The sequence below is a fragment of the Panthera uncia genome, chromosome D1, assembly GCF_023721935.1.
Source record: "Panthera uncia isolate 11264 chromosome D1, Puncia_PCG_1.0, whole genome shotgun sequence".
In the NCBI taxonomy this organism is placed as follows: domain Eukaryota; kingdom Metazoa; phylum Chordata; class Mammalia; order Carnivora; family Felidae; genus Panthera; species Panthera uncia.
The window spans coordinates 74,417,404-74,431,096 of record NC_064808.1 but is presented as its reverse complement, the minus strand read 5'-3'; the positions used below and the strand labels follow the sequence as shown (position 1 = coordinate 74,431,096).

The 13,693-nt window shown below is 36.9% G+C and overlaps 1 protein-coding gene across 2 annotated transcripts in view; it reads left to right on the top strand.

Annotated features, from left to right (window-relative positions):
• MTMR2 (myotubularin related protein 2) overlaps positions 1 to 13,693 on the top strand; it is a 116,918-nt gene that overhangs the window by 39,738 nt on the left and 63,487 nt on the right. For both annotated transcript variants that reach the window (XM_049620276.1, XM_049620285.1), the window contains one exon: positions 1,051 to 1,156. In XM_049620276.1, coding sequence (XP_049476233.1) covers positions 1,051 to 1,156 — 106 coding nt within the window. The remainder of the gene's footprint in view (positions 1 to 1,050; positions 1,157 to 13,693) is intronic.

The following is a 13,693-nucleotide window of genomic DNA, read 5'->3' as shown; positions in this document are numbered from 1 at the left end:
TGTTTTTGGAATTCCCTTACTTGTTTTTCAGCTTGGCAATTTCCTATCTTTCAATAACATCTCCTCTGTCACATCTTCCCTGATCTTCCTGAGTAAAGTTAGGTTCCTCCTTCTCCTTTGTCCCATTTTCCCCGTTTCTGTCTCTCTCTTTGTGTTTGTAATGTGTTAACCTCGAAGGTAAAACTATCAGTTATATTTCCAGCAAAATGGGTTTACTCAGAAATGACAGAGAATTGCAGTTTGAGACATGCAAGTTATGGCAAAACCATAGGCAAGTCCAGAGAACAAAGGAGAGGAATGAATGCTCTTTTATATGGAAAAGGGGGCTTTAGGAGGGGCTGTTCCAAACAGGAGGGGCTGTTATAAACAGTCCACTGGAGTAAACTGGGTTTTAAAGTGTAGTGTCTTTGATTGGCCTACTTGTGACAGTCACTCTTTGGCTGGGCTGTTGCCAGGCAAGGAGATAATCTTCCTCCTACTGGGGTAGTAAAGGATAGGCTTCTTCTGTTGGGAATTCAGAGGGCTGCAAGGAGTGGTAGGGCACGAGAGTTCCACCTTCTGGCCTCCCGACTCCCATTTTAAATGAGGCTTCCTTTATTCAGTTTCACAGTGGCCGGTGTTATCACCACGCACCATTTACTTATTTGTCTTTGCCACAGCTTGTGAACTTCGTGAACATGAGGATTATATATTTATCTCCAGATCCTAGTGCCTGGTGTAATGGTTTTGCACATTGGATCATTCAGTGAGTGTTTATTGGATGAGTGAATGGATGGTTGAATGAAAAGAAAGAATTAGCCCAGAGTTTATTTAGCAGTACCAGGGAAGTCTGTTCAGAGGAAATGTGGTACGAATACTTAACCCTGCAGGTATGGAGAGTTTGTAATTTATCAGTATTCGGAGATAAGATTGAATAGGCAATGTAGGACAGGTTGGCAATGAAAGTTTTAATACATAATGGAGTAATAATTAGTAAAATTTCTGAAATCGTGTTTTAAAGCCCCCCTTTTTCAAGTATGTTTTCAAACACTGTGCTTTTGTATTTTGTAGTGCTTCCACTTCTCATTCAGAGAATTCAGTGCATACAAAATCAGCTTCTGTTGTATCATCGGATTCCATTTCAACTTCTGCAGACAACTTTTCTCCTGATTTGAGGGTATGTATGCTGCTTTTATGTTTTGATGTATCTTGTTAGCTGTTTGTTGCCAACACTATGAGTATAGCCTTGCACTAAGTACACAGGAGGTCTTGATGGAGCAGCCTCCCAAGACGTCAGTCTTTATAAAATATCCCAGAACAGCCCAGCAGATTTGGAAGTCTTATTTATTTGCAAAACAAAAATGTATAATTTATTTCTACATTTGATAACTTTTTAGTTCTTTGCCAAAAGATACTTAGTGTATTTTGTTGTGGTATAAAAGATTGTCATGATTACTCCCTTGCTGATTGGCCAATAATAGCTAACATTTTATTGAGTACTTACCATATGCCAAGTGTCCTTCTAAATGCTGTAATGAAATGTCTCTTGTAATACTTCTTTCAATTCTGTGAGGTAGAGACTATTTTCATTATCATTCTGCAGGTGATAATAGCTCAGAGAGATAAATAACATGTCCAAAGTCTCATCGCTAATAAATTCTGTGGCTGATATTCTAGCTCATGTAGTCCAGTTCTGGAGCTAAGTCACTTAAATATTATGCGATAGTTGCTACACATCTCGCTATAGTTTAAATACTCTTCTATTTGTTCAAGGTCTTGTTGCTATGAAATTAATCACATCAGTGATATCCTGTAGCATTTTGTACGTTTTTGGATTCATCTGCTTTTCTACAACTGTTTATCTATGAATGATAGAGCAAATGAATTTCATGTGCAGTGCCGACCCTTAATTCTTAGAATCTTTTTATTCCGATCAAGTGGCTGCTTTCCCAGTGGTTATACTTCCCAATTTTAATGAGAACATTGTTTACATTAATGAAGTCATTTGTTGGTGAGCGTATACTGATACTGTATCTTTTCCTTATATTTCACTTTCAGAACAGAATCCGACAAATGTAAGAATGTAGGTTATAAACGTCTGTAAAGACTACTGCTTATTTGTCCTTATCTATCTTTTGTGAAATGTCAGAAAATAATAGCTTGAGTATGACATGACTTTAAATATCACTAAAAATAATAGAGATTTATCTTTATAATCTGGATATCTATTGTGCTAATTATGAAGGCTTCATAATATTCTATTATTTTGACACATAACATACATTTAAGACAGGTTCATCATTAATAATGCGGGATATAAATCCATCATTCCCTGTCCTTATTTGCTACTTAAAAATACATGTTATATATATATATATATATATATATACACACACACACACACACACACACACACACACACACACACACACCCCTAACTTTTGTTTATTCATTATGTTAATGCAAATCCACTGTGGGCCTATAGGCCTCTTGATAATTTTGAATTTTTTTGGCCAACTTCTGGGCAGATTGTATTAGTTAAAAACACCCTTTGTTTTTAACTTTGTATTGTGACTGATAACTCAGAAATGGGAGAAATGTCACTTATGCTTCTTGATATACTTACATTATTAATATTACATTCTACCTGCTGTTTCTTGCCTGAAATAAAATACAATTACATGGTTCAGAATAAACCATTTGTGTGTTCTTGTGAGGATTTAGTTAAACTACTTGAGTGGGTACATATGTGAATTGCATCGCTTCACAGGATGCTGACAGATGGCCTCTGCTGTCAGCTTCTTTGCAGACAGGTCCCCTGTCATTTCCTCACACATCATATGTATTATAAATAAGAGTGACTGACTTACATTGGAACAAAATGAGGGTCATAATGTTAATCTGTATGTTAAACATAATTTATTTCTTATTCTTTTTAGATACTTCTTAAAATTTAGAGCAGTTTTGGATTTACAGAAAAATTTCAAAGATAGTGTGGAGTTCCTATATACTTGACACTTCGTGTCCCCTATGAGTAATGTCTTACACTTGTATGGTACATCTGTCAAAAATAATGAACCAATGTTGAACCATTGTTATTAACTAACGTCCATACATTTTTCAAATACCCTTAGTTTGTACCTAGTTTTCTTATTTTTGTTTTAGGATCCCATCTAGGATATCACATTACATTTAGTTAGTTATGTCTCCTTAGGTATCTTCTGGGTGAGACAGGTTTTTAGACTTTGTTTTTGATGATCCTGACAGTTTTAAAGAGCACTCAGGTGTTCTGTGGAATGTTTGATATTTTATCCACTATTAGACTGGGGTTATGTCTTGTGGGAAAGAAGACCACAGAGGTAAAGAGCCATTTTCATCACATCATATCAAGGGTACATGCTATCAACATGATTTATCACTGTTGATGTTAACCTTAATCACTTGTTGGAGGTAGTGTTAGGATTTTCTTTGCAAAATACTTTTTCTTTTCTCTTCTTTTCATACTATACTCTTCGGAACGAAGTGCTATGCACAGCCCACATTTAAGCCCACCTGTTGTCAGTGGAACATCTACATATTTTTCATAATTCTTCTACATGGAGATTTGTCTCTTTTCTCTCACTTATTGCTTTATGCAATCATTTATATCAGTATAGACTCGTGGATATCTATTGTATATATATATATTTTTAAATCTTTTGATTTTTTTTAATGTTTATTTCTGAGAGAGAGAGAGAGAGAGCACGAGTCGGGGAGGGGCAGAGATAGGAGACCCCGCATCTGAAGCAGGCTCCAGGCTCTGAGCTGTCAGCACAGAGTCCGATACGGGGCTCAAACCCACAAACTATGAGATCATGACCTGAACTGAAGTTGGACGCTTAGCTGACTGAGCCACCCAAGCGCCCTTCTATTGTATATTTTGAATTGCAGTTCAGTGCTACTTCGCTGCTCAAATTGTTCCAGCTCCAAATTAGGAGTTATTTCAGCATATCTTGTGTCCCTTTGACATATTCCCATCGTGTTTTTTTCTTCTTTTGTTCTGAGCTGTTTTAGTTTACTAAGGAAGCACTACAGGAGGCTCCAGGCTCATCTTGATATTTCCTAAAATTATCCATTTCTCAAGGAGCCCAGGTTTCTTTTGTTGGAGAATGGTATTGGAAACCAAAATCTGGGCACTAGGTGTGTTTACTTTCTTATTTCATTTTATAATTTGCCAAAAAGGAACAAAGCTCTTTTATTTTCTTTCTGAAGCAAAAGATCATTTGCATGCATTTTATTTGGAGGTAATATTGTGGATAGGGTGATCACATATGCACATCTGTCTGGAGTAGGCTTATTTTATGCCTGTTTTCCCTTCAGATTTAACCTTAGACACAAAAATGTCCTGAATTATTGACTTTCTCAGTACTATGGGGTACCAAGGGCATCTTTTGAATTTATACATCACCTTCATGACAGTAGGAATTATCTCCATTAGTGCCTTATGAATTTAGCATCTTTCACAGTTAGAGGGTCCCTCAGAATTTTTATGAGATGAATGAACTGTACTTTCCATAGTAGTGTGTAGGCTGCCTGTTACCCTGTTCCCTCAGTTTTGTTGTTGTTGTTGTTGTAATGTTTTTATTTATTTTTGAGAGAGTGCAAACAGGAGAGGGGCAGGCGGGGACAGAGGATCTGAAGCCGGTTCTGCACTGACAGCAGCAAGCTTGATGTGGGGCTTGAAGTCATGAACCATGAGATCGTGACCTGAGCCAGAGTTGGATGCTCAACTGACTGAGCCATGCAGGTGCCCCCTGTTCCCTCAGTTTTAAAGATATGTTTAGTTGTTAGTCTTCTTTTCAGGTGGGGAGGGAGAAGAATGATTAACATTACGTCAAATGTTAGTATCCTTTAAAAAATGCAGCCCAATTTCGGGTGTGTGCTCTTTTCAGAGGTGGGATGGGAAAAAGGAGGTGCTTCTAATACTTGAGAAACATCCAGCTTGCTATTGATAAATATGTATACATGCCTCATCTCATTTAACTTTCACAACAATCCTGTGAGACAGATATTATTACTCTGTTTGGCCAGTGAGAAATCTGCTAATTCAGAAGAGATGAATTAAGTCCTGTGCTTAAAGTCACACAGCTCAGTGTTGTCCTTACACGGTCTCAGGTTGGTCATATTCCTGTACAGCACATTACCCAGAGAGACTGTCCTTCCAAGACTTGGCTGCTCTTTTCGAATGTGCAGTGAGATTTTCTTAAGTAACAAGGAATGTCTTTAATACATTTTTTGAGGTAGCAATAACAGCTTTCAATATTACTTCCTTAATACATGAACATTGCCTTTCTGAATAATCAGAAAACGAGGCTTTTTGTAATAAAAATCTGATCTCCCCTCTCCCCAATTTTCTTAGCGGATTGATATTTTACTTTCAGTGTGTATACCTTTACTGGCCATAAGGTAGGAGTGAGCTAGTTAATTATAGGTGGACGTTAACTGGAGACAGCTGCGTGTTGTTCTCTGCCTGATCGAGGTGCGGCTCTACTCACGAGGTGAAGGGCTTGGTGTGGAAGTGATGGAAATCATCATTCACAGATGATCTGAAGTTGATTAACCTCTAGGCTCTGAGTTCTCCACAGAACCTCAACCATTTACCCCTGCCTTAATCTTTTTAAAACTCCTTTGTAACAGCTTCTAAATAAGTATAAGCAACACCGTGCATTGAAAAGCTAATCCAATTTCGTTAAAAATCTAAAATCACATTGCATAAGTTTTCTACTGCAGGTGACACTTGCCTGAAAGGATAGTGTGTTACTTGGTCCAGAGGTGAATGTGAGAGCTTCTGTTAAGGATTTCTTACTGAAACAAGATTTGTTGCTTCTGCGCCAGTAAAGAAGGGGAAATAAGAGGAGGTCTGGAACTGTACTAGACATCTCAAACTTGTATTCATCCACGTGCATTTCTCTTTGTATTTTTCATTTTTAGCCCTGCTTGTTGTGGAAAAAGTTAGATACAGATAAAATCCAGTACATGTGTTTCCAAAAAATTGAGCACAAATTCAGCCTTTGTAAATTGAATCATGCTACCTCGTGAATAATTGTAGAGTGTGTTCTCTTTGCCTCATTTGCTTTTCACTTTGCAGTGAAACTTATTTAATTAAAAAAACAACAAAAAAAAATTTTTTTCCTACATTTTTTCCCACTCACCCCCATTTTTTTTCTCTGCCCCTCTTTCATACAAAAATTTTAAAGCAAATCACTTTTTTGTTTTTAAATAAATCTGCAGTGTTTAAAATTAGGCTTTCTTTAATAAGAACATACTTTTAAAGTTTGACACGTGGTGGAGTTAAGAACCTGGGAAGCTTGGCATCTGTTTGGTTTATTTGCTGACTAAAATAATTTCCATGAAATGTAGGATTTTAAGATTCAAACCCACAGCTCTATTTATTTATAAAGTGCAATTTGTATAGCATTGGGTTTTAGTTAAAGTAAGTTCCTTAAATGGTGGTAATTAAAAGATAACTTGAAAGTCGGGCTATGCAGCATTTTTTTTTCCTTTGTGATGGATGTGATAGGGCACTTATAAAAATGTTTATCTGTGATCCAAAATCAAATATTGAAATGGAATTGTATTTTATGTCTGTTATCCCTTTATTTTAGAAGGCCTGTTTGATCTTAGAATATATGTCATATGTTCTATATTATAAACATGTATATATATATATATATATGAGGTAAAAGTTGTAAAATTCTAGATTTTGTTTTTAGCCATCTGTCCTTATCTTACAATATTTAATAGGCTTAAATCAAGTAAATTTGATTATCTTTTTAAAATTCGTTATTCATATTTTCTTTATGAAACAAAGGTCAGAGATAATTGGATTATTTCTTATCTAGAATGTGTTCATGAATGTAGTATTGATATGTTCTGAAAGTATGCACATGCGGCCAGAATGAGTTACAACTCACAGAACAGATGTTAGATAGACAGTGGATAGTTGTCTATTACATATAATCATTTCAGTAGCCAGAGAAAAAACTGATTGAAGTTAGCACTTATTCATGATTAACACCACTACCCCTCACACCAGCATCAACTCTTGAGAACCTAGGAATTGAAAAGAACAACTTTAGCCCGATGAAGGATACCCAGCAAAACTCTACAGTAAGCCTTATACTTAGTGAGGAAATGTTAGAAGCGTATCCTTTATATGGATATAAGAAACCTGATGCTAGAATTCCTAGCCAGTGAAGTAAGAAAAGAATAAGTTATATAAGAAATGAAAAGAAGAAAGAAAGCCTTTTTTATTTACACATGATTGTCCATATGGAAAATTTAGGAAAAAATCTATATGTAAACCGCCAGCTCTGTTGCTGGATACAAGATAACTTCAAAAAGATAAATCATGCTTCTGAACCTTAGCAAAAATGTTTACACAGTGTGATTTTAAAAAGATTTCCAGGGAGCCCCTGGGTGGCTCAGTTGGTTAAGCGTCTGACTACATTTCAGGTCATGATCTCACAGTTTGTGGGTTCAAGCCCTGCATAGGGCTCTGTGCTGACAGCTCAGAGCCTGGAGCCTGCTTTGGATTCTGTGTCTCCCTCTCTGTCTGCCCCTCCCCCGCTCGTACTCTCTCTCTCTCTCTCTCAAAAATAGATAAACATTAAAATATTAAAAATAAATAAAAATAAAAAGATTTCCAGTCACAGGAGCAACAAAGTTACATTACTCAGGGATACAACTACTAAAAGATGTACGAGAACTTTATGGAGAAAGTTATAAACTTTGTTAAAGAACTTAAATCTAAATTAATAGATGAGTAGACACAATAGCCTGGAGATGTCAAATATTTTTACTATATGTCTGTTACTGCAATATAATTTCAAACCAAATTTAAAAGTTTGTCTTGCAGAAGTTGGCAGCTTGATCCTAAAATTTATATGGAAAGGTAAAAGGTCAAGATTACATAAGAGGAAAAATGAAGAGGGGGGATTCACTTAATCCGTTGTAAAGCTAATGTAATTAGGACAGGAATAGATGAAGGAGACACATGACAAAGTTCAAGAATGATATTTTAGGGGCGCCTGGGTGGCTCAGTCGGTTAGGTGGCCGACTTCGGCTCAGGTCATGATCTTGCGGTCCGTGAGTTCGAGCCCCGCGTCGGGCTCTGTGCTGACGGCTCAGAGCCTGGAGCCTGTTTCGGATTGTGTGTCTCCCTCTCTCTCTGACCCTCCCCCGTTCATGCTCTGTCTCTCTCTGTCTCAAAAATAAATAAACGTTAAAAAAAAAAATTAAAAAAAATAATAATAAAAAAAAGAATGATATTTTAGCAGTTCTGTATATATGACAGAGATGGTATAACACATCAGTGGGGAAAGAATGAACTGTTCGGTAATCAGTGCTGAATTTGGTAATCAGTGTTGAAATAACAAAAAGTTCACACATACACAAACAATGAGTTTATTAGATTAAAAACCTAAAATTGAAAATGAAAATTCTAAAATTTTAAAAGAAAATATGTGATAATATCTGTATAGCTGTATCAGGAATGAATTTGTAAATAAGACCTAAGAATATTAGCCATAAAAGATTATTATTCAATAAAAAATAGCTTTTAAAATTTTTATTTATAGAAAAAATAAAAAGTTTTATTGTGCTAAAGTAGTAAGTAGGGACCTTTTCTTGTTTATTGATTATGTTTTTCTGACCTCTGTCTTATATTAAGCTCTACAAAGGCAGGAACCCTGGTTACATCCCTACTGCACAGAATAGTGCCTGAATAAAGGTGACTTAAAACAGCTATTTTATACTTGCGGCCCCTTGCAGCCTGGAGCTCCCTGGGGCACTGGAAACCTTTGCCCTCTCATTTGCTTTGTTTCATTGGTGGAAAAGTTTGAGGAGCACCCCTAATTGAATGTCTCTTGGAACCACTTGTTAGCTACATCTGGGAAATGAAAGAAGGAAATTCTCTATTTTATTCAGAGTTCCAAATAAAATCTGTGCATTTGTTCACTAACTCCCTGCACTCTCTTAAAATTTCTGGAGTGTTATGGGGAAACAGTGTCTAGTAAGATGTGGTTTCTGCCAGCATGAAGCTTAGAGTCATGTAGTGGGAAAGGAGGTAAGCAAATCAGTGATTATTACATGATAGATACTATGAAGATCCCTTGGGAGCAAAGAGGGCAGAACATTCCAAAATATTCTAAAGCAGAACATTCTAAAGTTTATATTATAGGTAAATAAGGTGCTGCTGCATTTAAAAATACTTATGAGAAAGTATTTGGATGGCTTTTACAAAAAGAAGAATTTAAAGAAAAATAAATTTATTGGGTAAGAAAAAAGAATATACTATAAGCCCCTTGAGGGCAGACATGTTTGTCATATTTCCTGTTGTATTCTTAGAACTCACTATCTAGAATGTGGAAGGTACTCAAGAAAAATTTGTTGACTGAATCAGTAGAAGAGAATGAGAAATACAAAGTTATTTACTCATTTTCCTCTTCACTTTCCATTCTTTTTAAAAAAAAATTTTTTTTAATGTTTATTTATTTTTGAGACAGAGAGAGAGACAGAGCATGAACGGTGAGGGGGGTGGGGGGGCAGAGAGAGAGGGAGACACAGAATTGGAAGCAGGCTCCAGGCTCTGGGCCATCAGTCCAGAGCCCGATGCGGGGCTCGAACTCACGGACCGCGAGATCGTGACCTGAGCTGAAGTCGGACGCCTAACTGACTGAGCCACCCAGGCGCCCCTACTTTCCATTGTTAATAGTCCCCTAGTTGTTGTGTCTGGTAGGCTTGCCTTTCTCTGGTTCAGCTAATGCACCACCATAAGGCTAATCCTCCTCTGACATCACTTTCATAATATGATACCCTTGTTTAAAAATTCTTCAAGGGGATCTCTGTTTCTCTGAGAAAGTGGAGACTTTTAAGCCTTGTGTTCAGGGTTCTCCCTGTTTGGTCCCATCAAAGCTGTCACACTGTATGTCCATCTTTTCAGAAACATAAGCCCACCACTTCAGATAAGGGATTCTTGTTATCATCCCTTAAACATCATGTGCTCATTCCTACTTCCGTTCATGCTGGCTCACACATCTGGAATGTACTTCCTTCTACTCTTCAGTGAAACAGATCATGGTCAGTATGTTAATAATAGACTCAGCCCCATCAGGTGATTCCAGTCCATTATCTTTTTTTTCCTGATAGGAGATATTTGGATAATAATCAGAAAATGTTGAAAAAAACTTTGAAGAAATTAGGAAAATTTGGAAGAGAGACAAGACAGAAGGCAGTCACTAATTCACCTCTGTCATCAAAGAACCACCAAAATCCACCTGAAAATATTCACAGTGGTCTCATATTCATCCTTAATAGGGAAATGATTTCAGTCCAAACTGTCATGATTTCCATTTTACTGCAACTTTTCTCCCCAAAGTTACCATTAACTCTCTTTTGTAAGATTTTGTATCTTTTATAACAACACTAGTTTTTTTTTTATTATAAAAGTAGTGTAATGAAATAAAAATTTGTGGGAAATAGAAATAGGATTAAGGAAAAAACTAAAATCACCAGAATTTTACTACTTGTACTCTTAGTATTTGATACACAGAGACTCTTCCATAAAAATTTCTACTTTGGGGGCGCCTGGGTAGCTCGGTTGGTGAAGTGTCTGACTCTTGATCTTGACTCAGGTCTTGATTTCAGGGTCTTGAGTTCAAGCCCTGTGTTGGGCTCCATGCTGGGCTCCACACTGGGTGTGAAATCTACTTTAAAAAAAAAAAAAAAAAAAAAAGAATTCTACTTTGACATTTACAAGATTGGGTATCAGAGTAAAAGATCCTCAGCTCTGCTCACCACAAGTTTATGTTACCAGCAATTGGCTAGGCTCTAGTAAGTAATGTCTTGCCTACTGTACTCCATCTATAGTGTGTTCATTGGGTTTGTAATTAACTTGATGTGGTTTGAAGATATTATTAACCCCCTTAAGGCTTAAAAGAATAAAATCTCCAAATATCTTAAAATTTTTAGTAAAAAGAGCCAAATAATTATAATAGAAACATAATAGAGATTGTTTAAAAATTAGAAAGTATGAAAAGCTGATAAATGGGAAAGCATATTTAATATGTTCATGATGCAACAGAAATAATATTGACTGTATTCAATTGATATTGAGGAGATTAGGAAAAATGTATGCACCTAAAGGTTATTTAATTAAGTGGAATGCTAATTAACATGGTGCTAATTCTGGAGAAGACAAGAAGTGTTTCAGACTTCAAGATTAAGCATAATGAAAGTGCTGCTGATAGAATTTCTGTTATAACACACACAAGATTCCATATAATCATCTTTATATATAGAGAAAAGGCACATAAAAAGGTATTTGACAAAATTCAACATCTATTTCAGGTTTTTAGAACTTTTAATTAGAAAAGAATAGGTAAATACTTATGTAAGCATCTTGCTTAATAGTAAAATATTAAATTAGTAGAAGTAGTCCCACTAAAGACCAAGATAAGATTACCTGCTGTCATGCCTGTGTTATTGAACATTGCACGTAAGTACTGTCCAATGCAATTAGATAAGAGAAATGCATGGTAGGCATATTATTGAAAAGGAAGAGGCAAAATAAGCATATCTTTTTCCTGGAAATCAGAATTGAGTGAAAATTATTGGAAACAAAAGACTTTAATTGAATGATTGATTATAAAAAGGAGTTTGGAAGTCATCAATCACTCTGTCCTAACAAGTAAAAAGCAGAACAAGTTGAAAGTCAACAACTCTTCTTAGGTCCTTCAGAGAACTGAGGTCACAGGGCAGATAGCTGACCTCCAAATGGGACAGATGGGTAGAGCAGAAACCCACAAGCAGAAACCTTCTCAGGAACCAGTATCAAAACAACTGTAATTGATGAATTGCTAGGGGCTCAGTATGGACAAATCTGAGAGTTAAGAACTCCAGGGAACCCCTACACTAGTTCTACATACTTATGTGAGTTTTACCTACAAAAACCCTACCAGGTTCTCACACTGAGGAGTGAGAAAAATGTCTGTTGCTCTTCGGCAGAGGGAGGGGAAAAACAGCCAGTTTGAAATATGTTCAAAACATTCTGTTTTTCTCTCTCTTTTTAAAAAAAATTATTTATTTTTAGAGAGAGAAGGGGGGAGAGAGGAGCAGAGAGAGAGAGAATCTCAAGCAGGCTTTATGCTCAGTGCAGAGCCTGATGTGGGACTCGATCCCAAAACCCCAGGATCATGACCTGAGCTGAAATCAAGAGTTGGATGCTTCAACTGACTGAGCCACCCATGCACCCCCAAAATGGTGTTTGTTTGTTTGTTTGTTTGTTTTTTGGATAAGGCCTGCCCTTGAGAGAGACTGTTTTACTAGCCTATCCTGCCTGATTTTGTCAGAGCCTACCTGACCTGGGAGAAGGGAAATCCCCAACTCCAGCCTCCTCTAGTCTTCTGCCTGGGGGAAGAGAAATACAAATTCTAGTACCCCCTAGTCAGCCACCTTCAGGGTTGGGGAGATGTGGGTGTGGGGACTTAAGAACTTGTGAGTGTCACAACCCAGGGGCACAAGCTCACTGAAAGACTGACAACTATAGGACTTAGTCCTAGGACTACAGAACACTTCCCCTCCCACCTCCACACCTTACCACCACATCACTGAAGGCCTCCGTATTAAGTACTTTTTACCTAGTCGTCATGTCCATCTTTCAACAAAAAAATAATGGACATACTAAAAGCCAAGTTTGATATGTAAGAATCAACAGCTTTCTCTTATGAAAATACTTATAAAATATCAGGGAGGGAAAGATCCTATTTATAAGAACAATTAAAAAATATAAAATATCCAAGAGTAAACTTAAGGTATATGTAGAAATTTTAAAACTCTGCTGAATAATATAAAAGAATACTTAAATGGAAAGACATCCCTTGTTGTTTGACAGAAATGCTCAACAGGGGCGCCTGGGTGGCTCAGTCGGTTAAATGTCTGACTTCAGCTCAGGTCATGATCTCACAGTTTGTGAGTTCAAGCCCCGCATCGGGCTCTGTGCTGACAGCTTGGAGCCTGGGGCTAGCTTCTGATTCTGTGTCTCCCTCTCTGTCTCTGCCCCTCCACAGGTCACGCGCTCTCTCTCTCTCTCTCTCTCTCTCTCTCAAAAATAAATAAAAATTAAAAAAAAAAAGAAATGCTCAATATTGTTCAGATTTTAATTTTTGTTTATTCTGTAAGTAATATGGTTAAAACTTGACAAGCTGATTCTAAAATTTGTAATAACAAAAGTCTGGAAACAATAGAAATGTCTTTTGGTGGGGTGATGACTAATGTATATGTTTTTAATTGAATACTATGCAGTCTTCGGAAAACAGAGGTGGATCTCCATGTGTTAATGTGAAAGTATATTCAAGGCAGTTAAAAAATCAAGAGTCAAACAAATTCCCATCTGTTGGGACTTGTTGGGGGGAGGAGTAAAGAAGCTGTGGATACACAAGGAGGTAGTATTAATTAGAGGCAAGTAGAATGGAAACGAGGAAACATGTTTGGAGGCTCTTTGAATGATTCCAAGTGAAAATTGATAAAGGACAGGTACTAGGATGTGGCTGTAATGTGTTAAAGCTGTCTGAATGTTGCAGATCAGGGGGAGGTAGAAGTCAAAGATGATGGCCCCAGATGTCAAACCTGATGACAGATTTTGGTTTCCTTCTTTTCTGATGCCCGCCCCTTGTAC